At 38.4% G+C, this 26,181-nt stretch overlaps 1 protein-coding gene across 7 annotated transcripts in view; it reads left to right on the top strand.

Annotated features, from left to right (window-relative positions):
• The window catches only part of CRACDL (CRACD like), a 255,354-nt gene that overhangs the window by 81,149 nt on the left and 148,024 nt on the right, over positions 1 to 26,181 (top strand). For 4 of the 7 annotated variants that reach the window (XM_043990992.1, XM_043990991.1, XM_043990985.1 and 1 more), the window contains exon 1: positions 12,012 to 12,112. The exons of the other annotated variants lie outside the window; for them this stretch is intronic. In XM_043990992.1, the coding sequence (XP_043846927.1) occupies positions 12,057 to 12,112 (56 nt within the window). In that variant the 5' untranslated portion in view covers positions 12,012 to 12,056. Of the gene's footprint in view, positions 1 to 12,011; positions 12,113 to 26,181 lie in introns of those variants that run through there. 7 annotated transcript variants of the gene reach the window in all.

Here is a 26,181-nt window from a genome sequence, read left to right as displayed (position 1 = left end):
TTGTATAATGTAAAGATTATTGGTATGGCATGGCCAATATCTAGGTTTGTTTGCTTGACTATATACATATGTTATAAAGAAATGATTCTAAGGGGGCAGCTAGGTGGTGCAGTGGATAAAGCACTGGCCTTGGATTCAGGAGGACCTGAGTTCAAATTTGGCCTCAGACACTTGACACTTCCTAGCTATGTGACTATGGACTCACTTAACCCTCATCACCTCACAAAAAATTAAAAAAAAATTATTCTACCTGGGTGAAGGGGAGGTGGGTTGGTGAGCAGTGATAGATATGGGGGCAAAATGTCACTAAAGCACTTTAAAACTTGCCCAGAGAAAAGGGATTGGAGTTGCAGAAGGGGTCAAAAATTAAAGGATTTCTTACTGCATAGTTAAAAGTGTGTGTGTGTGTGTGTGTGTGTGTGTGTGTGTGTATAAAACACCATATATGGTAAAAGTTCATGGTTTCTTGTATGACCTTCCCTGTTTGTGTATAGATCTAGTTGTGATTGTTGATGTATGTTTAATTCATAATTTTAAAAAAGGAGAGAAAAAAGGTTACTGTCCTGACAGTCGTGAGACCTGAGTTCTAATCTTTCTGTTGTTCATGTCTTATCTGGTATTGAGCAAGTCACTTAACTTTTTGTTTTCTCATATGTAAAATGGAGAAGTTAAACTAAATGATTTCTCATGTCCCTTACTAAAATTCTGTGTTCCCCGGGGTAGGGGGGGTGGGGGAAATGCTAGTTCAACTGGCTTATTATTCTTCATACCCATTCTACTCTTGCCAGTAGTAATTTAAAAACTAGAAGATAATTTTTAAATGTGTTTAATAAGAACTCAGTCAAGAGTGCCAAAAGCATGATTTCAGAATACTTGTGCATGTATGCAATGCATAGGCAGTCAGACAGATGGTTATTAGCATTTTGAATAAATCAACAGGGAAGGTGATAGGGTAGGAGGGAGGGAGATGATACTATAATAAGTTTTGAAAATGAGCTTCTCTTAGTTTATCTTGAACCCTTATCTATAATCCCTTACCAATTAAAAGAAAAGTTTTCTTTTCCTAGTGTGATTTTTCTCATTGATATCCACACAGCTCTTTCAGTGGGAATTAGACCCTTGAGTGGCGAGTGCCTAGCTCAGAAAGAGGATGTTTGGGAGCTTGTTCAGCTGTGGGAGGGAGAATATTGGGCTGTAGTCTATGAAAGGTAGATAACAATTATATTGGACTGGCTATTATCAGAGGGCAGAAGTCTTCCTAACTTTTCACTTTCACTTATCCCCTGGAGTCAAGCCACAGTTCTTCAGAAATGCCTGGATACCCTTAGGAAAATCACTGTTCTAGACAAAGAGATCATTGAAGGTAGTTCTAAAACTGACTTGGTTCTATGGAATATGAAAAGTTTGAGAGGCATAGTCTCTGGGTACGGGTAATCATTTTATCTTATTGTGGGTTTTTGTTGTTGTTGTTTTTCAATCTTAATAGGATTTAATTTTTTTCCAGTAACATGTGAAGATAGTTTTCAACATTTGTTTTTTTTTTTTGGTGAGGCAATTGGGGTTAAGTGACTTGCCCAAGGTCACACAGCTGGTAAGTGTCAACTGTCTGAGGCTGGATTTGAACTCAGGTCCTCCTGACTCCAGGGCTGGTGCTCTATCCACTGTGCCACCTAGCTGCCCCTCAACATTTGTTTTTATAAGATTTTGAGTTCCAAAATTTTCTCCTTCCCTCCTTTCCCTCCCTGCTTCCCAAGACAGAAAGCAAGCTGATATAGGTTATATATGTACAATCACAGGGTAATCATTTTATTAATTATTGCTAGCAGTTATTTAATAAAAGGGGTCAGTGGTACTCTGAAATGCCAAAGATGGATTGCAGTGGCTCCTTGATGCGTATATGCCTCTGGAAGACTGGTCATTCATGGACAAAGACTATCTCAAGTCAGACCTACTGCACACCCAAGCCTGCCTGAGTGGAACACAATGGGCTGAAATTCACCTTAGATTAAATTCTTTGCAAATTTTTCTAGGTGGGTAGGAACTCCCACCCAGGATCAAAAAGCAGCCCTCCTCCCTCCCACCCCCTCAGGATTTGGACAATCTCATCCATCAATAATGTCCTACAACAACCTACAGGTTTCTGGCTTCTGAATAAGGAAATAGGAAGGGAAAAAATTCTGGTCCTAATTCAATAATATAAGAGAGAAATAATAATTTCTCTTAGTTTGAATGCCATTCTCTCTAGAGAATAAAGCGTCCCAATATTCCCTAAACCAGAAGTGATCAGTCCTTCCTTAGAATTCTTCCTAAAATTTTGTACTGCTGATTTCAAATCTATTCACAGTATACTTGGAACTCTATTTTGGACAGCAGCCTTATCTTATCTACTAGACTATGAACTACCTGAAGATAGGGTTGTGTCTTACACTGTTTTGTATTCCCCCAAATTCCACCAAACAGTGCCTTGCATACAACAGATGCTAAATAGATGTGTTGAAAGGAGAAAATTGGGTAAAATTGAGATCATGCTTTTCAAGGATAGGGGATAACAATACATTTAGCTTTGCATTCAGTCCTAATTATCTTAAAACTGTCCCAATCCTAAAAATTACCCTAATAATCTTAAAACATGCTTCTCTAGCTTCACCATTCTTTAAACATGTCCTTTGAATTCCCACCCATAAACATTCCTAAATGTGTCAAAAACTAGCGCTGTTGCACAGAGCAAGCCACAGAAGTAAAGAAAGAAACATAGAGTAAGCAATACCTTTTAATGGGAAAATCACAAATCTTGTTTTATTTGAGTTGTCATCCTTTTTTTTTTTTCAGCTGTCAGTTGAGGTGCATTGTGGTTAAGACTTGCCAAAGATTAAAAAAACAGAGTTCAGTATCTGTGATCTTCAGATCAGCTCCTTAACAGCAAGACATCTCTCAGTCCATATAAGGTATATGGGTATGCACATTAGAGGTTATTGTTAGAAAAAAATATTACTTTCTAATAGTTGATATATCTGAAGGAAAAATTTGGATCGATATGTAACTTGTATACAAGTAATTATGGGAAGGGACACGTTTTGAATGTTTAGACGGTTCTCAAAGTTAAACTGAACCATTTATGACTGAATATAATTTTTTAAAAAAGGTTTGGATATTGATAATGCTTGTTCTTTTAAAAAAAAACATTATTTTATACAGCTAGAAAAAATAATAACAAAATTCATCTGGAAAAACAAAAAATCAAGAATATCCAGGGAAATAATGAAAAAAAATTCACAGGAAGGTGGGTTAGCGGTACCAAACCTGGAGCTTTACTATAAAGTGGCAGTCATCAAAACTATCTGGTACTGGCTAAAAAATAGAGTGGTAGATCAATGGAATAGGCTAGGCTCAGGAAATGCAGTAGTAAATGACACTAGTAATGTAGTGTTTGATAAACCCAAAGACTCCAGCTTCTGGGATAGGAACTCAGTATTTGACAAAAACTGCTGGGAAAACTGGAAGATAGTATGGCAGAAATTAGGCTTAGACCAACATCTTACACCTTATACTAAAATAAGGTCAAAATGGATACATGATTTAGACATAAGAGGTGATACCATAGGTAAATTAGGAGAGAAAGGAATAGTGTACCTATCAGATCTTTGGAAAGGAGAACAGTTTTTGACCAAACATGAGATAGAGTATATTATAAAATGCAAAGTGGATGATTTTGATTATATTAAATTAAAAAATTTTTGTACAAACAGAAGCAATGCATCCAAAATTAGAAGGGAGGCAGAAAGCTGGGAAACAATTTTTGAGGCCAGTGCTTCTGATAAAGGCCTCATCTCTAAAATATATAGGGAATTAAATCAAATTTATAAGAATCCAAGTCATTCCCCAATTGAGAAATGGTCAAAGGATATGAACAGGCAGTTTTCTGATGAAGAAACCAAAGCTATCTATTCCCATATGAAAAAATGCTCTAAATCTCTAATGATTAGAGAGATGCAAATTAAAACAACTCTGAGGTACCACCTGACACCTATCAGATTGGCTAAAATGACAAAAAAGGAAGATAATAAATGTTGGAGACGCTGTGGGAAAATTGGAATACTAATGCATTGTTGGTGGAGCTGTGAGCTGATCCAACCATTCTGGAGAGCAATTTGGAATTATGCCCAAAGGGCGATAAAGCTGTGCATACCCTTTGACCCAGCAATCCCACTTTTAGGTCTTTTGCCCAAAGAAATCATGGAAGGGGGAAAGGGACCCACATGTACAAAAATATTTATAGCTGCTCTTTACGTGGTAGCAAGGAATTGGAAGTTGAGGGGGTGCCCATCAATTGGGGAATGGCTGGACAAGTTGTGGTATATGAATACAATGGAATACTATTGTGCTATAAGAAATGATGAGCAGGAAGAGTTCAGAGAAACCTGGAGGGTCTTACGTGAGCTGATGATGAGTGAGATGAGCAGAACCAGAAGAACATTGTACACAGTATCATCAACATTGAGTGTTGACCTACTGTGATGGACTATATTCTTCTCACCAATGCAATGGTACAGAAGAGTTCCAGGGAACTCATGATAGAAGAGGATCTCCAAATCCAAGAAAAAAAAAGAAAGAAAGAACTGTGGAGTATAGATGCTGATTGAACCATATTATTTCTTTTGTTTTGGGTGCTGTTTTTTTTTTCTATTTTGAGGTTTTGCATCACTGCTCTGATTCTTTCTCTTGTAACAGGATTAATGCAGAAATAGGATTAATGTTATTATGTGTATATATATGTGTGTGTGTATATATATATCTATATGTATATGTATAGATATATATAGATATAACCTATATCAGATTACCTGCTATTAGGGGAGGGGGGAGGGAGGGGAGGGAGGGAGGGAGAAAAATCTGAAAGTGTAAAGCATGTATAAACAAAAGTTGAGAACTATCTTTACATGTAACGGAAAAAATAAAATATCTCAAAAACAAAAAAAACAAAAAAAAACAAAAAAAAAAACAACCAGCATTTATTTACCTTTTTAGAGTAGTTCTAGCTCCTTTGGGTAGACTGTAAAATTACTGATTTGATACCTTTTCCTCATAGGAAATCGTTTTGTAAAGTTTTAGACCAGAAAAGCACAGACATAGAGACAAGAGGGGTCTAAAATTTTTGTCACTCAGATGTGTTCCACAGAAAGAAATAATTGGAGAATAGTCTGAAAAAATCAAAGACCGAAACAAAGATCCAAAATATTTGTAGTAGAACTCTCTGTAAAAGCAATCACCTCTAAACAAAATTTTTTGAAAAATTAACTCACTACTCTGTTCTTAAGATTTAACCAAGACATTCTTGATTATTTGTAACTGTAAAGGAGAAAGCATTTCAAGGAGTCCTAGCACCATAAATAAGCTACTTTCTCACTTAGACCAAGGCTGAATTCTATAACTTTTTGAGAATATTAAAAAACAACAAATGTGGGTAATACAAAGTCATCTAGGAGAGGAAGGTAAAAAAAATAGGTGATTGATCAATGTATACAAAGTAGAAATATAAATAAAAGTATACAAAATAGTCACGGAGGCTTAGAGGCTAAAGGAGGCTATTGAAATATTCTGAGAAAAAAATAGTAACAAAATTCATTTAGAAAAACAAAAAGTCAAGAATATCAAAGGAAATAATGAAAAAAAGTATAAAAAAAGAAGGTTTAGCAGTAACGGATCTTAAACTGTATTATAAGACAGTAATTATCAAAACTATCTGGTACTGCCAAAGAAATAGAAAGATAGATAAGTGGAGTAGAGTAGACATATAATTTACAGCAAATAAAACATAATACAGCAAATAAATATAATAACCTTGCATTTGACAAGTGTAAAGACAAAATTTTAGGGTAAGATTTCATTATTTGGTAAAAATTGTTGGAAAAACCAGAAAATAGTATGGCAGAAATTCAGCATGAACCAATATCTCACACCATTTACCAATATGAGGTTAAAATAGATATGTGAGCTAGATATAAAGAGAGGTTTTACAAGAAAATTAGAACATGGAATATATTTCTTATCAGATTTATGGATAGGTTAACAATTTATGAATAAACAAAAGATAGAGAACAAAGTTAGTTGTAAAATGGATGATTTCACTTATATAAAGTTAAAAAGGTTTTGTACAAATAAAACAAATATAGCCAAGATTAGAAGGAAAACAGAGAATTTGGGAAAATTTTAGTTTCTCAGATAAAGGTCTCATATCTAAAATATGTAAAGAACTTTGTCAAATATATAAGAATATGAGTCCCCAAATGATAAATGATCAAAGGATATGAACAGGCAGTTTTCCAATGAAGAGATCAAATCAATTTATAGTCATATGAAAAAATGCTCTAAATCATTATTAATTAGAGAAACGCAGATCAAAACAACTTTTAGATATCATTTTATACCTACCAGTTTGGCTAACATGATAGAAGGAGAAAGTGACAAATGTTGAAGGAGATGTGGAAAAATCGGGACATTAATTCATTGTGGAATTGTAAAATAATCCAACCACTTTGGAGAGCAGTCGGGAATTATGTCGAAAGAGTTATTAAACTGCCTGTACCCTTTGATCCAGCAATACCGCTACTTGGTCTGTTTCTAAAGGTGATTAGGGAAAAAGGAAAAGAACCCATATCGTCTAAAATGTTTATAGCAGCTCTCTTTGTAGTGTCCCATCAACTGGGGAATGGCTGAACAAGTTGTAGTATATGATTGTGATAGAATACTACTGTGCTATAAGAAATAATGAGCAGATTGATTTAAAAAAAAACAACATGGAAAGACTTTCATGAAATGATGAAGAGTGAAATGAGCAGAGCCAAGAGAACATTGTATACAGTAAGAACAATATTGTTTTAAGAACAGCTTTGAGCAAATAAGTTATTTTGTTTATTATAAATGCCCAAATGAACTATAAAGGACATATGAAGAAAGATGTTATCTGCATCCAGAGAAAGAACTGATAAATGTGTGTATAGAATAATTTTACATACATACACATACATATATATATATATGTATGTATGTATACACAGACCTATTTGTTTCTAATGTTAGCCATCTCTAGGGTGGGGGGAGGGAATTTAAAAAAAAAGAAAAAAGGGGCAGCTAGGTGGTGCAGTGGATAAAGCACCGGCCCTGGATTCAGGAGTACCTGAGTTCAAATCCAGCCTCAGACACTTAACACTTACTAGCTATGTGACCCTGGGCAAGTCACTTAACCCCCATTGCCCTGAGCAAAAAAAAAAAAAAGAAAAAGAAAGAAAAAAGAAATTTACATGATAATTTTATTGTATATTTGAAAGGAATAGTAAGTTGTGCACAACAGATTTGTAGTTTCATGCACAATCATCTTTTTTGTTTTACTATGTCATGGAAAGGCTTGTTTTATTCCATACATTAAAAATAAAATTTTTTAAAAGAGAAAAAAGTTACATATCAATGGATAGTTATAGTAAGTTGAGTAGTTACTTTCCATTTTTCTACCTAGAGACCACAAGATTTCCAAAGGGAAGAAAAATCCCTTATTCCCTCAGGGTAGCAATGTCTTATCGACACATAACAACTTACAACAATGTCACACTCTTTAGAGGAGGCTAGATGTTGCAGTGGATAAAGCTCTGGAGTCAAGAAGATGAGTTTAAATCTGAACTCAGACACTTGTTGGCTGTATGACTCTGGGCAAGTCATTTAACCTCTGCCTCAATTTCTTCATCTATAAAATGGGGTTTTTGTAAGGATACATTGAGATTATATTTGTAAATTATTTTATAAACCATAAAGTGATATATGTATATATGTATATATATATATATATATGCTAGCTTGTATTATTATTAGAAGTACTACCAAATATGATGGACCTAGAGCCCTGTTACCACCCCATTAGTTAGGGAATGGCTGAAAAAACTATGGTATGTGAATATAATGGGATGTTACAATGCCTCAAGAAATGACAAATATGAGCCGTTAAGAGAGCATGGGCAAGGGGGGCAGCTAGATGGCGCAGTGGTTAAAACACCGGCCTTGGATTCAGGAGTACCTTAGTTCAAATTCAGCCTCAGACACTTGACACTTAATAGTTGTGTGAACCTGGGCAAGTCACTTAACCCCCATTGCCTAAAAACAAAAAAAGAGAGCATGGGCAAATCTTTATGAACTGATGCAAAATAAAATAAGCAGAACCAAGGAAACAGTTCTGAAAAGTTAACTAGCATTTATTAAGTACCTATTATGTACCTGGCACTGTACTAAATGCTGGAAATACAAAGAAAAGCAAATAACAATCCCTCCTGTCAAGAGGCTTATGGTCTGATGAAAAATAGCTAGGATATACATAGTACTTGAAGGTTTGCAAAATGCTTTATAAATATTCTCTCATTTTATCCTCACAACAACCAAGGGAGGTAGGCACTATTATCATCCTCATTTTACAGGTGAGGAAACTGAGACAGACAACAATGAAACAAATTTCCCAGACACAGGTAGTAAGTGTTGGGGACCAGAACAATATATATAGTAATTACAGTCATGTAAATTAAAAGATATGGGGCAGCTAGATGGCGCAGTGGTTAAAGCACCGGCTCTGGATTCAGGAGTACCTGAGTTCAAATCTGCCCTCAGACACTTGACACTTACTAGCTGTGTGACCCTGGGCAAGTCACTTAACCCCCATTGCCTAAAAAAAAAAAAAAAAAAGATAGCTAAAGGTAGTGCATTGGAAAGCATGTTGCAATGATCTGTGTTTAAAGTCCTGGATCTGCTACTTACCTACTACCTGTGTGACTTTGAACAAGTGGTTTTGCCTTAATTGTAAGTTATTTTTTTCTTAATTAAACTAGAGGAATTGGACTAGATGACCTCAAAGATCCCTTCTGTCTCTAAATCTCTAAGTCCTGTAGAACCGATAAAGAAACACTTCAATCCTCATGGCAGAGAGGTGGACAACTACTAGGAAAAAATACTGTACATGTTGTCAGATGCAGTCCCCATATCAGGTGTTTCTGGTTTGTTGTTGGTCAGTCATTTCAGTCATGTCCAACACCCCATTTGGGGTTTTCTCGGCATTGTTTTCTCCAACTCATTTTGATAGATGAGGAAGCTGAATCAAACAGGGTTAAGTGACTTCCTCAGGGTCACCCAGCTATTGAGTGTCTTGAGGCCAGATTTGAACTCAGAAATATGAGTCTTCCTGACTCCAGGCATGGAACTCCATCCACTGTGCTACCTAGCTGCCTCATGTTACTGGTTACTGGTATGTTTTGATGCAAGGGAAGGTTTAGTCTGGAGAGGGAAAGACTAAAAAGATTGTGAAATAAAGAAAAAAGACATCAATAAAATATGGAGTTTTTTTCCCCCAAAGGAAATAGAGGACTCTTCCACAAGTTACAATATTGAAAGCAAGTTCAAGGAAAACAAAATCAGTTTTTCAATAGAACTGACCCATACAATCAGTGGGACTTCTGAAAGCCAGTTCTGCCTAGATATCAGCTTTGCTGGGTTTTAAAAATCCTAATGCAGAATTCCAGAGAAAAACCTAAAAGGACCTAAGAAAAGACCATTGAAAGATTTTTGGGATTCACCACTCTTTTCTTGCCTTTTGCTCCTCAGAGATGATTTCTAATCAGACTGCCTTCTCTCTCCTACCTTTTGTGCCTCTTAGCCAATTAGAATGTGACCATGTCCACACAGCATAGAGGAAAGGAAAGATTCGATAGTCATATCCTTATAATCTCGAGATGGTTTGATGTATATCCCACCTGTTTATTTTTATATTCCTGGCCATTGTGGGCAGGTTAGCAGGGAATAGACCAAGGAGCATGTAGACCCTGAACTTTTAGTGTTCTGTTTCCCAGGAAAGAGAGAGTTGGCCCCTGCTTACGACATCTTGTGGATATCATTCTCCTCTGAGATTCTCTGGGCAGGTTAGGTTGCAGTTAAGTACCATTTATCAATCCAGTAAAACAAGAAACCTAGAATGGTTTGATAATAGGCATTCATTCAACAAACATTTGTAGTATCCTTTTTGTGCTAGATATTCAGGAAAATACAAAATTTAAACAATACACTGTTCTTTTTTTGTTTTGTTTTTGCAGGGCAATGAGGATTAAGCAACTTGCCCAGGGCCACACAGCTAGTAGGTGTCAAGTATCTGAGGTAGGATTTGAACTCAGGTCCTCCTGAATCCAGGGCCGGTGCTTTATCCACTGTGCCACCTAGTTTCCCCCACAATACACCATTCTTGCTGTTATGGAATGTATTGTTAGTAGAGAGAAAAGATGCAAACACAGATATTTATAACAATTATATCAATATCCCAAGTAATACTTTGTGATTGGGTTGTTAGGGAGCCATCTTTCTGTGAACAGAAAGTTCAGTTCATCTTGCCAGGAAGTTCTTGAGGAGAGCTATTTAATATCCTTGGATAGACTTGTTGAGGCTGACAGTAATACTCAGATGATCAGTAAATAAGCATGCAACCAATGGAAAAGGTAATTGTAAGATTAGGAGGTAAATGCTAGACCATAGATTGGAAGGTGTGATGTGGGGTCCTAGAATAAGCCAATGAATAAGATTCTATCAGTGTTTATTCAGTACTATTCATAGGAGATGTTACAATGAGTATCTGGTCTGCTTGTTAGACATAGCTCTTGAAATGGTGATGGGGCATCAGACTACCATGGCTTGATAGGAATAGCAATTTCGATCATCTACCTTCCCTTACTTAGACACTGCAAACCCCAAGCAACTTTCTATTATTAGTTTGCTTTCCTATGTAGACTTCTACTGGGAAGAGAAGGTACTGACCAGCTAACTCCATTGTTTAGTCCAGATGTATCAAACACACATGGCCTGCAACAATCCCAAGTGTAGCTCAAATCAGATTAAAATGTAGTTGGGAAATATGTATCAAAAGAAATAAAATATGGGGCAGCTAGGTGGCGCAGTGGATAGAGCACCAGCCCTGGAGTCAGGAGTACCTAAGTTCAAATCCGGCCTCAGACACTTAACACTTACTAGCTGTGTGACCCTGGGCAAGTCATTTAACCCCTCACTTAAAAAAATAAAAATTTAAAAGAAAAGAAATAAAATATGATAAAACATAGTGATAATTTGTGTCATAAGTCAGCATGAAGCCATAGGGGTCCTTCTTTCTATGTGAGTTCAATGCCACTGGTCTAGTCTTCTCAGCAGTTGTGTTTCTTTCATTGTGAATTAATCAGTTGCCATCTTGGTTTTTCAACAACAACAAATATTCAGCACTTATTTTGAACATGGCACTATGCTAGATACTGTGGGAACAAGGGAAGGGAGGGAAGAAGATGAATCAACAAAGAAAACAAAAAGGCTTTTGAGATATGGAGAAGCAGGAGGTTTTTGTGTATCTGAAGCCGAGGGAGGAAAGAGTATCCAGGAGGAGCGAGTGTGTTCCAATAGGGTCAAAAGCTATAGGTCAGCAGATCATTAGTAACTCTTGAGAAAGCAGCTTCACTAACATGGTGTAGACATAGAGAACTCTCAAGATGTTTTGGTGTAAATTGTTATTGTTGTTTGTCCTTCATTTAAAGAGGACCATGACATCAGGATGATATCATGACTTACACTGAATTGGATTTAAGTGAGGGAGGGCTGTGAAAGGTCACCAACGTCACTCTCTCCTCCAGAGCCATCTGGATTCAGTGGCGAGATGTAGATTAGGATGGCTGGAGATGGCCCTGGATGTTTTAAGGCAGTTGGGGTTAAGTGACTTGCCTAGGGTCACACAGCTAATAAGTGTCTGAGGTGAGATTTGAATTCTGGTCCTCCTGACTCCAGGGTCAATGTTCTATCCACTGCACCACCTAGCTGCTCCTTAGGGGTAAATGGGAGGAAAAAGAAGGAATAGGAGTTATATAGACTAGAAGGCTCAAGGGAAGCCTTTTTTGTTTGTTTGTTTTAGGCTTGGAGAACCTTAAGCATGTTTGCAGGAAAACAGAATAGCCGAGTGACAGGGGGAGAGACTGAAGTTGCATGAGAGAAAGTGGATCATTCCTGGAATGAGAGATCCTAGAAGAAGCAGAAGGGAAGTGAGCAAAGGATCATCATCAGTGAGGTAGGTATACTTTTGTTGCTAGGCAGAAGCATTGGAATCATGATGCTGAAATGTTAGAACCAGAGAAGGGGATTTGAGCTCAGGTGACTCCAGTCTTCTCACTCACATTGCCTTTGTAGCCCCAGCGCCTACCACATAATATGTATATAATAAATGTTTGTTGGATTGTCTTAGATTGTATTCGATTAGATTATCTGATGGAAGCATGAGAAGGAATGTGGGTTGGTTGAGAGAAGAGAGAGAGGTAAAGTTTTGAACACTCATCCTGAGGCATGAGACTAGGGAATTGGTAAATGTAGGCTAGAAGAATTTTTAAGCAGCATCCGCACCCCATGTTAGGTTGTTTATTCGGTGAAATTTACTCAATTTCATGACTTTCTAGTAGGACTCAGAAGCTTTTGAGCAGGAGTGGAATAAGCAATGGCAAGAATTCCCTAAGGATGAGGATTTATGGGTCAAAGATGGTCAGTCAGAGATTAAAGCCAGAACAGTAAGATGTGGGATGTAGTTAGAGAATGTGTCCAGGGACCAGAGAACATGATGAGGGTAAAGAATGCATTTAGTATGAATGAGACAGGTAGGAGGACAAAAGGTTGTGATCTGAGAGTAGAATTTCCAAGTTCCAGATCTTGGAAGTAGTGCAGTTTAATGAAGTGGCAAGACCTGTGTATCTTCAGAAGAATGAAAAAGAAAGATATTGGAGTTGAAGAGTTTAAGGAATTTTGTGATTGTACTAAAGGGCTTGTTAACATGTGTACTATAGTCCTCGGGGATGATGGTAGGTGGACATGACAGACAATCCTCAGTTTGGTTCGGAGGTTGGGAAAGTTGACAGCATGGGGAGAAGAGTAACACAGGAAGATTCCAAAGTCCTCAAAAGAGGTGTGGGATGGTGATAGAGTTGTGATTTTCATTAGTAGTTAATTAGTATATAATAATTAATTTGTAATTCCTCAAGGCAGATCATTGGCAAAACTGAGCTCCTGAACTGGCAAAGCTCAGAACCAGATCTGGAGTTTGTGATGGTTTTAGTACCTGACGTCCTCCAGCCGAAGGAGGCCAAGCCTGGGTGATCAGCTAGCCTCTCTTTAACCCCATATTTTAGCTGCAACAGGATACATCTGTATACTCATCTTCACTTTCCAGGGTGCCCCCCCGCTTTTCTCAGGAACAGGAGATCTGGCAAGTCTAACTAGTAATCAGCATGTTGTTTGGTGAGCAATGAATCCAAATGCAAAAGGAGTGGGAAGTCTATAAGGGATATTTTCATCAAGCTGTCCCAGCCTGATGAGTCACCCACCTCCACAAGTAGGATAGCTCTACCACACAGAGAGGTATACTCTCAAAAAGTCTCCTGCTCCAAGAAACTTCTTTCTCAGACAGCGATGGAAATCAACTGACCAATTCTTACCCCTCTCCCAATACATTCTCATTTTTCTAGACTTCAAGATGTCATCTTCTCTTTTTTCTGAATTTGTCTTAACCTAATCTCCTTCATTGGATATTAGAGTTAAAGATTATTTCTCACTGATTATGAATCAATTATACCTTGACCCAGATCAATAAAGTGATATCAAATTTACATTTTACAGTAGTCTACTTTTGGAAAAGATTCCTCTAGATCAGTGGTTCCCATCTTGTGTGCTGAGGTTCCATGAAGTTGTTGCAAATTCATAGGCGCATGAAGCCTTTGCCATTTTTCTCTTTATTTAGATCCAACAAAATACGCAGTATGACTCAGTATAATAAGTAAGCCATCTCAATTCTCTGAGATGGCATGTCCTATAGGATAACTATATCTGTAGGTAGCTGAAACGGGATGGAAGAGGACAATATTGGGGTGGAGGAAGTTGAATTGTGTGAATGCAACCTCCACCCATTGCTCGGAAGTCAAGCAGAACCAAGCCAATCCCTCTTCCCCTCACAACCCTTTATTTTCTTGAATACAACTTATTCTTTGTCCTATTTTAAGTAAATAAGCATTTAAGCACCTACTATGTGTCAGTCCCTTTGCTAGTTCTACATATACAAAGTCTTCTCCAGACTAAACACCCCCAGTTTCACATTGCATCCCTGACAACCTCCTCTAAATGTATGCAAGCTTGTTAATGCCCTTCCTAAAGTATGATGCCCAGGACTGAGCACAAAAGTCCCTTAGCACTTATTTCCTGTACTACTACTCTTATGATACTTACTCAAACACTATTTTAGATGCTTTACTAACATTTCAAAAGTTCCTATCTTGTGTCTTAACCTTTTTTTGTGCCATGATTCTTTATGGCAGCCTGATAAAATCTATGGATCCCTTCTTAGAATAATATTTTAAAATAATTGAAGGAAATGCTAAACTCCATTCTTACTCAAGTGCATGGATCCTCTGATATTTATCCAGGGACCCTTTACTAGTCTGTGAACTCCAGACAAGTCAACATTTCCCCCCCTTATTTTTCTTTTTTTCTTATGAACTGAATAAACATCAACAAATACGAACATTTCATTATACAAAAAGCAGAAAAGAGAATGGTATATTAAATTACTAACTTTGATATAGAGTTTGGGGTTTTTAAAGAGCATATTAAATCTAACCTTGTAGTACAAAAACAAAAACAAAAACAACGCCCTTGTTTATTTGTGTGCCTTTGAACTTCCTCCTACTTTCATCTGTGTATTTTTTTTTAATGTCTCATAGAAACACTTCCTCCTTTGCTGCTTTTTTTTCTGCCTCTGAGTAGATCTTAAGCTCTTCCATGGCAGGGATCATTTTGTAGTTCCCCAGAGGAGTCAGCCCAGTGATTTGTGTTTAGCAGTACTCAACCAACTGAAGAATCCTTTACACCCAGAAAGTGGTAGTATAAGCAGGACTGCCCTCCCACCTCAAAGCCTGAGTGTTGTGGCACTATTTGTAAAAATGCTTTATACATGTCCACATAAGTCTGCACAAAGGAGAATTTTACCTACAGTTAGGATACTAAGCTTAGCATAAGCTCCTTCTGATCTGAATGAATCTTAGCCTCTTTTATATAAATGCTCAGAGCTCCTAAGTTTGCGAACAAAAGCAATGACATAAGTGTCCCCCCACTTATTCTACACCTCTTAAATATCTTCACTGTTCTAGACTATATGCAAATATAACCAGTGATAAAGGTAAGATGATAACCCAGCTGCTACATCAATTTAAACTCCTCTCTCAGATTACTGTGGTGAGGATTATATCTGATAAACACATCAGGGCACCAAACACAATGTGTACTGTAAGAAGGAAGATTAAGTTCTGCATCAGCCTAACATGCGCAAACTGTTTACAAAGCATAAAAGAAAGGAAAATATTTTTTAAAAATAATTATCTGGTTCGTATTACATAAATGTCAGTGCCCCAGGCAATTTTCAAAGACTGTAAACTGTAGATGAGTCATGAGTCTGCATCAGAGGAGAGAGTTTCCATGCTGGGAATTTCCTATACCAGTGAGATCACAAATCTGGACTATAGTACCCTCCAACCCTGCTTCCCCCCCCCCCAAAAAAAAATTACATCAGTGAAGACATCCAAACCAAATAATTTAGACAAAAAAATGGATTAAGTTATACAATTGATATTTACTATATAACTGGGTTTGGGTTTTTTGTTTTTGGGGGGCTTTTTTTGATGGGGCAATGAGAGTTAAGTAACTTGCCCAGGGTCACACAGCTAGTAAATGTCAAGTGTCTGAGACCAGATTTGAACTCTGGTCCTCCTGAATCCAGGGCTGGTGCTTTATCTACTGCATCACCTAGCTGCCCCCTATACTACTGTTTTTCATAGTATCACTAGTGATAAGGGTTGAGTTATTTATTTAGGTTGCAGCATGAAAAAAAAAATATATACCCTACCTACATATACACATACACATTCATATATACATAAACATACACATATGCACATACATGCATACAAATACATATGTACACAGACACACATGTACATACATATACACATGCAAATGCATACACATATACACAAATATCTAGTATATGTATATATAGTTATCTGTGTGTATGTGTACATATATATATGTGTACACATACATACACACACTCTATATATACCCTCCCAAACACTCAAATTTGTGTAGATTTGTCTGCCAACTAGAAAGCATTCAGAAGGGAGGTTCCCGGGCAGAATTCTGGTGCTCTTATAATAGTTTAATATCTCTGAAGTTGTTTGTGAAAACAGTAGTTCTACCAGTTCAGGCCAAAGACCACGGCCTGCCCTACTACAGAGTTCAGAAATGTCAGCTGACATCTCCTGCATTGATTGCCCTCTATGACAGAGGAGTGAGCAAATACAGTAGCACAGGTCTTAAGTCTAGGAACAAGGTCAGTAAGGGCAGCTCATCGACAAATACAGTCAGTACATAGCGTGTGCATGGCACTGTCGTAATTATATAGAAGACAAGAAAGATGACTTCCAGATCTATATATCCAGTCCTACCTACTCCCATTTATCTCCAGAGCATTACTGTCTAATGGACATTTCAAACCAGATGTCCCATTGATATCTCAAAGTCAACATGATTAAAACAGAATTCATTTTCTACCTTCACCATCTCCCTTTTATGGGTTGTTTTTCCTCACTAAACTGTAAGCACTGGAATATCTTTTTTTTGGATGCTTTTATTTATATCGCCAGTGCTTATTGCCTAGAACACAGAAAGCACTTAATAAATGCTCTCTTCCTTCCTTCCTTTCCCTTTTCTTTCCTTCTTTTCTTTCTCTTTTCCTATCTTTTCTCCCCTTCTCTCTCTCTCTCTCTCTCTCTCTCTCTCTCTCTCTCTCTCTCTCTCTCTCTCTCTCTCTCTCTCTCTCTGTCTCTGTCTTCTCAGAAGTACTCTTTACCTCTTACAATCCCTTTCCCTTTAAAGGGCCATCTTCTACAGGAAGCCTTTCCTGACTGACCTGCTCTTAGTATTCTACCATCTTACATTGTATTTATTTAGTACATATTTTGTACATACTTATTTAATAAAGGAAATAATTGTTTCTTTATTATCTTTGTAATCTTAGTTCCCAGCATATTAGGACCTGGCACATACTTTCTTGATAAATTGATTGATTAAGTGATTAATTGAAGTATAAAACCTGCCCTCACAGTGTCTATTTTTCAGATGGGGTAATAAGATATATGAAAAATTCATAAATTGAAGAAATTTCATCTGTGGTTTAAGTACCAAAATGTGTATTGTAAACAGTACTGTGGGCATTCAGAGGAAAACAAGATTATTATTGACTAGAGATAGGGGTGTGAAATCACAAATCTGGACTATAGTACCCTCCAATCCTGTCCCCCCCCCCCCAAATTACATCAGTGAAGATGTCCAAACCAAATAATTTAGACAAAAAAATAGAATAAATTATACAATTGATATTTACTATATAACTGGGTTTGTTTTTTTTGTTTTGGGAGGCTTCATCACCCCCCAAAAATTTTACCTCCTTACTTCTCAGTCTCCCTTAAGGGCACTACTATAAATTTTTTATATGAACATTTATGCCACAGAAATTGCAAATTCTACAAATTAGGGATTGATCGATTGGCTTAAGAGGGCACCTCTTATCCCTTATCCCACAGCATAATTACAGTGTTATCCTTGCCTACTTACTCTCCCTCAATGCATCTATCCATCTAATTGCAAATCTTTTTTCTTTCCCTGAAACATTTTGGCATCCAACTCCTTCTCTCTATTCACATGACCACCAGCCTAGTTCAGGTTTTAATCCCCTCTCACCTGTAATCATCCCCTTATTGCTTTCCCTGCCTCAAGTCTCTTCCTTCTCCAATCCATTTTTCCACAACTGCCAAAGCGACTGACCAATCTCAGTCCCCTGCTCAATGAACTTCAATGGCTACTCGTTGCTTCTGGAATCAAATTTAAGCTCTCCTGTTTGGCATAAAGCCCTTCACGACCTGGCCCTTTCTTCTTCTTGTTTAGTCGATTAGTCATGTCCAACTCTTTGTGACCCTATTTGGGATGTTCATGGCAAAGATGCTGGAGTGGTTTGCCATTTCCTTCTCCAGTTTATTTTGCATATGAGGAAACTGAGACAAATAGGGTGAAGGGTCACACAGCTAGGAAGTGTCTGAGGCTGGATTTTTTTTTTTTGAGGCTGAATTTGAACCTAGGTTTTTCTGTATATTAGTACCCTTCCTACATTCCGCTTTCCCGCCAAATGTGGTTTAAGTACCAAAATGTGTATTGTAAACAGTATCGTGGGCATTCAGAGGAAAACAAGATTATTATGGACAAGAGACAGGGGTGTGCTAGAGCCAGCTCATACTGACTCAGACTATGAAAATTTTCATGTGAGCATTTACACCACAGAAATTGCAAATACTACAGATTAGGGCTTGACTGATTCTTTTGTTGATTGTCTAGACTCGATGAAGTGATGGAGAAATAATGGTGCAGAAACAATAATGATGGAGAAATAATAATGCAGATTAAGCTTAAAAGGGTACCTTGTGTACATTTTTTTTTCCAGAAAGAAATTGCTAAATATTTACCAGCACAATTCTGGCTAGAAGGGGTCAAGGAATGTTACCTCAGTCATGAAAAATAAGAATTAACATACTTGGCATAGAATGCCTTTTTAATGTCAAAAACTTCTCAGACATGTTTGTGTTATTTGTATTATTAGTATGTATTAGTTGAGGGAAATACATGATAAAACTTATGATTAATTTATTAATCCTTTAAAAATTTCAAAATAGCACATAAATACTTAAAATACTTAATATATATATATATATATACATGATATCATTCATTCTATATAAGGAATGTTTAAATCGTATAAATGTAGTTTTACTGGAGGATTGAAATAGTACTGGAAATGTAGCGTAATAAGAGATTGCAGAGAGCTTTGACTTCCAAGCTAAGTTGTTTAAATGGGAGGTTGGACTAAATGAACTTTTATGTCTTTTGCTTATAAAAATCCCATGATCCTATAAATGCTGTAGGTAGCCATGACAGACTTTTGACCAGAGAGATCAGAGTTTTGTGTACACATTCTTATGACAGACTAAACATGTTTCAAATTCCAGTGTCTTCAACAACCTTAAAAATCCTCCCTTAATCCTACCACCTTGACCATCATCCCACATCTTTCTTCTCCTTCTTGGCTAAATTTATGGAGCAAGCAAGATTAATCTAGGTACCTCCACTCTCTCTCTCTTTTTTTGGTGAGGCAATTGGGATTAAGTGACTTGCCTAGGGTCCACAACTAGTAAGTGTTAAGTGTCTGAGGCCAAATTTGAACTCAGGTCCTCCTGACTCCAGGGTCAGTGCTCGATCCACTACGCCACCTAGCTGTCCCTCTCCACTCTCTTCTAAACCCTTACCATTTGACTTCTGATCTCATCATCCACCTGAAACTACTCTTTCCAAAGTTACTGGTGAACTCTTTTTTTTTTTTTTTTAAGGCAATAGGGATTAAGTGACTTGCCCATGGTCACACAGCTAGTAAATGTCAAGTGTCTGAGGCTGGATTTGAACTCAGGTACTCCTGAATCCAGGGCCGGTGCTTTAACCACTGTGCCACCTAGCTGCCCCCTACTGGTGAACTCTTAATTGCCAACACTAGTGACTTTTTCTAATACTCATTCTTCTAGACCACCCTGTGGCTCTTAACATGACTGTTCATTGTCTCCCCTTATATATTCTTGTCTTTCTAGATTTCTATGACGTTGTTGTATTCTGTTTCTTCTCCTTCCTGTCTGATTTTTCCTTCTCAATCTCCTTTGCTGGCTCTTTGTGTCATATTCACCAACAATGGGTATCCCACAGGGCCTGGGCCTTCTTTTCTTCTCTATCTATACTTCTTCACATGACAATCTCATCACTTTCCATGGATTCAGTTCTCATTTCCATGCAAATGATTGCCAGATCTGTATATCCAGCCCTTGTCTCTTGTCCTACATCACCAATGTGACCCTGGGCAAGTCACCTATCCCAGTTGTCTTTAACATCCAGGGCCCTCTCCAGTTACCAGTTGTCCTATTGCCTTTGGACCCAGATAACACTGGAGGAGAGAGTGAGGTTGGTGACCTCGTACAGCCCTCCCTCACTTAAATCCAATTCAGTGTAAGTCAGTTGAATGAATTGATATCACCCCAATGTCATAGTCCTCTTTAAGAACAAAGGACTCCCACCAGAGTCGCTTTAGGGGCAGCTAGGTGGCTCAGTGGATAGAGCACTGGCCCTGGAGTCAGGAGGACCTGAGTTCAAATCCGGCCTCAGACACTTAACACTTACTAGTCGTGTGACCCTGGGCAAGTCACTTAACCCTTGCTTCACTTAAAAAAAAAAAAAGAACAAAGGACAAACAATAATAACATCACCAATTGCCTTTGGTGGGGAGGGGCAATGAGGATTAAGTGACTTGCCCAGGGTCACACAGCTAGTAAATGTCAAGTGTCTGAGGTCACATTTGAACTCAGGTCCTCCTGAATCCAGGGCACCAGTGCTTTATCCACTGTGCCACCTAGCTGTCCCCACACCAATTGCCTTTTGAACATCTCAGACTAGCAGCTCAAATTCAGCCATGTTCAAGAGGACTCATTATCTTTCCTCCTCTCTTCAGAACTTTCCCATTACTGTTAAAAGCACTATCATTGGGGCAGCTAGGTGGTGCAGTGGATAGAGCACTGGCCCTGGATTCAGGAGGACCTGAGTTCAAATCCAGCCTCAGACACTGAACACTTACTAGCTGTGTGACCTTGGGCAAGTCACTTAACCCCAATTGCCTCACCAAAAAAAAAAAAAGAAAAAAGAAAAGAAAAGGCACTATCATCTTCCCAATCACTCAGGCTCACAACCTTTGTGTCATTTTCCATTCCTCTTACTCACTCCACATATCTAATCCATTGCTAAATGTTGTTTCTGCATCACAACATCTCTCAGATGCGCCCCCTTCTCTCTACACATACAGGCACCATCCTAGTTCAGGTGATAAGACTCACCTCTTGCCTGGACCATTACAATAGCCTACTAATTGGTCTGGGGCAGCCAGGTGGTATTGAATAGAGTGCTGGGCCTGGAGTCAGGAAGACTCATCTTCATGAGTTCAAATCTGTCCTCAGACACTTAGTAGCTGTGTGACCTTGGGCAAGTCACTTAGCCCTGTTTGCCTCTGTTTCCTCATCTGTAAAATGAGCTGGAGAAGGAAATGGCAAAGAAACACTCCAGTATCTTTGCCAAGAAAACACCCAGTGGGGTCAGACATGACTGAAAAAACTGAACAACAACTAATTGGTCTCCCCACTTTTAGTCTCTCCCCAATGAAATCCAACCTCTACCCATATGATTTTCCTAAAGCACTGGTCTGACCATGTTACATCTCTACTCTATAAATTTTAGTGGCTTCCTATTGCCTACAAGATGAAATAGAAAGTTCTTTCATTGGTTGAAGTTCTTCCTTTTCCTACCTTTCCAGCCTTCTGACATTGTACTCCACTACACAAATTCTGTAATTCATTGACAACTGATCTACTTGCCATTTCTCAAATATGACACTCCATTTCCCATGTCTGTGGCTTTGCACTGGATGTCCCCATCCCCGTGCCTGGGACATGCTCTGTCATCACCTCCAACTCTTACTGACTTCTTTAGAGACTCAATTTGTACATGCACCTTTCTTGTCCTACCAGCTGCTAGTTACTTTCTCTCTAACGTTACCTTCTATTTGTATTCTGTGTAACTCATATGTATAGAGTTTTTTACATGCCGTTTTCCCCATTAGGATGTGAACTTGAGGTTGGGCCTGTTTTTGTCTTACTCTGTCTCCCCATTGTTTATTGTGATGCCTGGCCTATAATATGCATTTAGTAAGTGCTTGTTGACTAACAGATGACATGACACAAAACATCATATAGTCCTTTATAGGTAATGATTCTCATCTGACCCCAAATGAGCTTAATTACAGCTGAGAATCTATGTGGGCATCTCAACCTACTTTTTTTTTTTTTGGAAATCTAAACAGTATCTGCAGTTCTCAATTATATGTGTTGATTATCTATTTTGTTGAGTATATGTGTTGATTTAAAACCCCTGGTTGGTTTCCTCCTACGGACCAGTGTGCTTCTGGGCTGCCTGCCTCTACTGACAGCTGGTGTATGATCAGGGAACAAAAGCTAATTTTAATATGAACCTAAGCAAGACCCAAATTAGGAAATCTAAATGTGCTGGGGGGAAAAAACACAAAAAACCCCCCCAAATACATTGGAATACAATAGAAAAACCAAATCTAAATGATTTTTAGATTATCCATTTTTTTTTTTGGTTTATTTGTCTTGAGGGCAGAAATTGTTTCTCATACTTTCTGACCCCTATAATGCCTAATACAGAACTACACACATAATATATTCTCAGTAAATGTTTATTGAATGAATTGCAAGATGAGGGTATTGGACAAGATGACTACTAAAACTGACCCTTTTGAGTTAATGCATTAATGCTCAAACTTTTTGGTCTCCAGACTCCTTTATGCACTTAAAAATTATTGAGGACCACTATGGAGTATATAGGTTATATCTATCAGTATTTACCATGTTAGAAATAAAAATGTGGGCAGCTAGGTGGCGCAGTGGATAGAGCACCGGCCCTGGATTCAGGAGGACCTGAGTTCAAATACGGCCTCAGACAATTAATGCTTACTAGCTGTGTGACCCTGGGCAAGTCACTTAACCCCAATTGCCTCCCTAAAAAAAAAAAAGAAATTAAAATGTCTTAGTATTATCATGAAAATAGTTTTGACTTCCTGGACTCTTTGAAAGGGTCTTGAGGATGCTCTGAAAGGGTCTCAGAGACACCACCCCCCAACCCATGGTGCCTGGTCCACAGTTTGAGAGCTCCTAGGTTAGTAGGAAGAAAGAAGGGAACAAGAATTTATTAAGTGCCTACTATATCCCAGGCACTATGCTTTACATACATTATCTCATTTGGTCCTCACAACAGCCCTGTGAAGGAAGTGCTAGAATTATCTCCATTTTACAGTCAGGGAACCTGAGACAGAAAGAAGTTAAGTATCTTGACCAGGATTATATAGTCAGTGTCTGAGGCTAAATTTGAACTCGGGTCTTCCTGACTTTAGTCCCAGTATTCTATTCATTGTACCACTAAGCCATTAGTAGATAACTAACATACTAGATGACAGGATCTATAAAACATATCAGCAGGGGGTAGCTAGATGGCTCAGTGGTTAAAGCACTGGCCCTGGATTCAGGAGTACTTGAGTTCAAATCCGGCCTCAAACACTTGACACTTACTAGCTGTGTGACCCTGGGCAAGTCACTTAACCCCCATTTCCTGCAAAAACAACAACAACAACAACAACAACAATGTACTGTTTGTTATATGGGATGGATGTCTGGAAGAGGAAGGATACTGGGAAAAACTATGATGATGTAAAAAGCAAAAGTTATAAATTAAAAAATTAAAAAAACATATCAGCAGTACTAGAACATTTGGATGAATTGTATAAGATGCAGTTTAATAGTGATAAACATCAAGTCTTATATTAAATGGCATGTGGTTAGATAGCGGTTTGTCTGAGAAGTATCTTAGGGATTTAGTAGAATGCAAACTCAGTATGAATCAGCAGAGAAATATTACACTCAAAGAAGTTAATGGATGACTTCCAGAAAGAAAGAGGTGATAATGCTCTATCTGTGTCTGAGCTTGTCTAGAGTATCATTTTTATTTCTGGATACCATAGTTTAGGAAGGACATAGTTAAGCAGGGGAGGGTCCAGAAGAGAGTCCAGGCCTTTGCTCTGGGCCACATTAGAATAAGTTGAGGGGAAGTGTGGATGTATAGCCTGAGGAAGAGAAAGGGGGGGAGGAGGGAGGGAGGGAGAGAGAGAGAGAGAGAGAGAGAGAGAGAGAGAGAGAGAGAGAGAGAGAGAAAGGGGGGATGAAGAGGGGATAGAGAGAGTGAGAGTGATTGAGCACCAGGGTTGGATATAAGTATCCTTGGGTATCTAAAGGACTGTCATGTGGAAGGAGGGATTAGATTTTTTTTCTCTTTGGCTTTTGTGATAGGATCAATATTTACCAGTGTTTCCCTGACACCATTTGATGGCTCAGCAGATAGAGCATTTGGTCTCGTGTCAGAAACACCAGAGTGTGTATCCACCCTCAGACACTGATTTCTGGGGTGACCCTGGGCAAGTCATTTAATTGCTATCTGCCTCAGTTTCCTCTGAAACTTGTATCTAACTGTGTGTCATTTAACTTAGCATTCTTGTGAAATTGATTTTTCAGGACACAAATGTAAGACAACATTTATCCCTATTAAATCGAATTTTACGCAATTCATCCAAATGTTCTAGCCTGTCAATGTTTATTTAAAGATTCTGACTGTCATCTCGAGTGTTAGTTTCCACTAAGAGGTAGGTGTTACAAGTGAATAGAGTACTGGGACTAGGGTCAGGAAAACCTGAACTCAAATCTAGCTTCAGACACTACTAGCTGTGTGATTCTGGACAAGTTACTTAACCTCTCTCAGCCTCAGTTTCCTTGACTATAAAATGGAGAGAATTATAGCACCTACCTCATAGGATTGTTGTGAGGATCACATAAGATAATATGTATGAAGTTCTTAGCACAATGCCTAGCATGAAGTAGGAACTTAATAAATGCTTGTTTCCTTCCTTCCTTCCTTCCTTCCTTCCTTCCTTCCTTCCTTCCTTCCTTCCTTCCTTCCTTCCTTCCTTCCTTCCTTCCTTCCTTCCTTCCTTCCTTCCTTCTTTCCTTCCTTCCTTCCTTCCTTTGCCACAACTCATAACCTAGACCCCTCCTCCTTCCACAAACCTTAGGAATTAGCTTTCCCTAAAGGAGATCAAGCTATTTCTGGGTCCTGATTAATAATGACGACGACAAGAATAAGAGGTAACATTTATATTAGTGCTTTAGTGGGCAGCTAGATGGTGCAGTGGTTAAAGCACTGGCCCTGGATTCAGGAGTACCTGGGTTCAGATCTGGCCTCAGACACTTGACACTTACTAGCTGTGTGACCCTGGGCAAGTCACTTAACCCCCATTGCCTTGCAAAAAAAAAATTATATTAGTGCTTTAGGGTTTGAAGAGTACAGATGTGACCTCAGACACAATAGTTGTGTAAACTTGGTCTAGTCACTTCACCTGTGTTTGCCTCAGCTTCCTTAACTATAAAGTGGGGATAATAGTAACACCTACCTTGTAGTATTGTTGTTAGGATCAAATGATATGATATCTGTAAAAAGTGCTTGGCATCAGGGCAGCTAGGTGGCGCAGTGGATAGAGCACCAACCCTGGAGTCAGGAGTACCTGAGTTCAAATCCTGCCTCAGACACTTAACACTTACTAGCTGTGTGGCCCTGGGCAAGTCACCTAACCCCATTGCCTCACTTAAAAAAAAAAAAGTGCTTGGCACATGGTAGGTGTTATATTCCCTCTCCTCCTTTTACAAATATTATCTCTCTTTATCCTCATAGCAACCCTGGAAGGTATGTGCTACTATTATTACTGGCATTTTACAGATGAAGAAACTGAGGCAGATTAGAGATTAAGTGACTTTCCTAAGGTACACAGTTAGTAAGTGTGTCTGAGGCCAGATACAAACTCAGGTTTTCCTGTCCCCGGGTCCAGTGCACTTTCCATCACATCACTTAATTGATTGGCCTTGGCTTCCCTGATGCAGCTTCTTGGTGACCGAAAAATCATTAAAAAAAAAAAAAAGTCCCAGGCATGGGCATTAAGGGCCTCTGAGACTTGGTGAATAACAATACTACTAATAATAAATAACATTTATATAGAATTTGCTATGTGCCAGACACTGTGCTAAGCCCTTTACAATTAACTAGTATCTCATTTGATCCTTATAACAACCCTGGGAGGTAGGTACTATTGTTTTTTTTTGGTTTTTGCTTTTGTTTTTTTGCAGGGCAATGGGGGTTAAGTGACTTGCCCAGGGTCACACAGCTAGTAAGTGTCAAGTGTCTGAGGCCGGATTTGAACTCAGGAACTCCTGAATCCAGGGCCGGTGCTTTATCCACTGC

Source organism: Dromiciops gliroides, chromosome 3 (genome assembly GCF_019393635.1).
Source record: "Dromiciops gliroides isolate mDroGli1 chromosome 3, mDroGli1.pri, whole genome shotgun sequence".
In the NCBI taxonomy this organism is placed as follows: Eukaryota; Metazoa; Chordata; class Mammalia; order Microbiotheria; family Microbiotheriidae; genus Dromiciops; species Dromiciops gliroides.
Note: the sequence above shows the minus strand (reverse complement) of the source record. Positions and strands in the feature narration are given on the sequence as shown.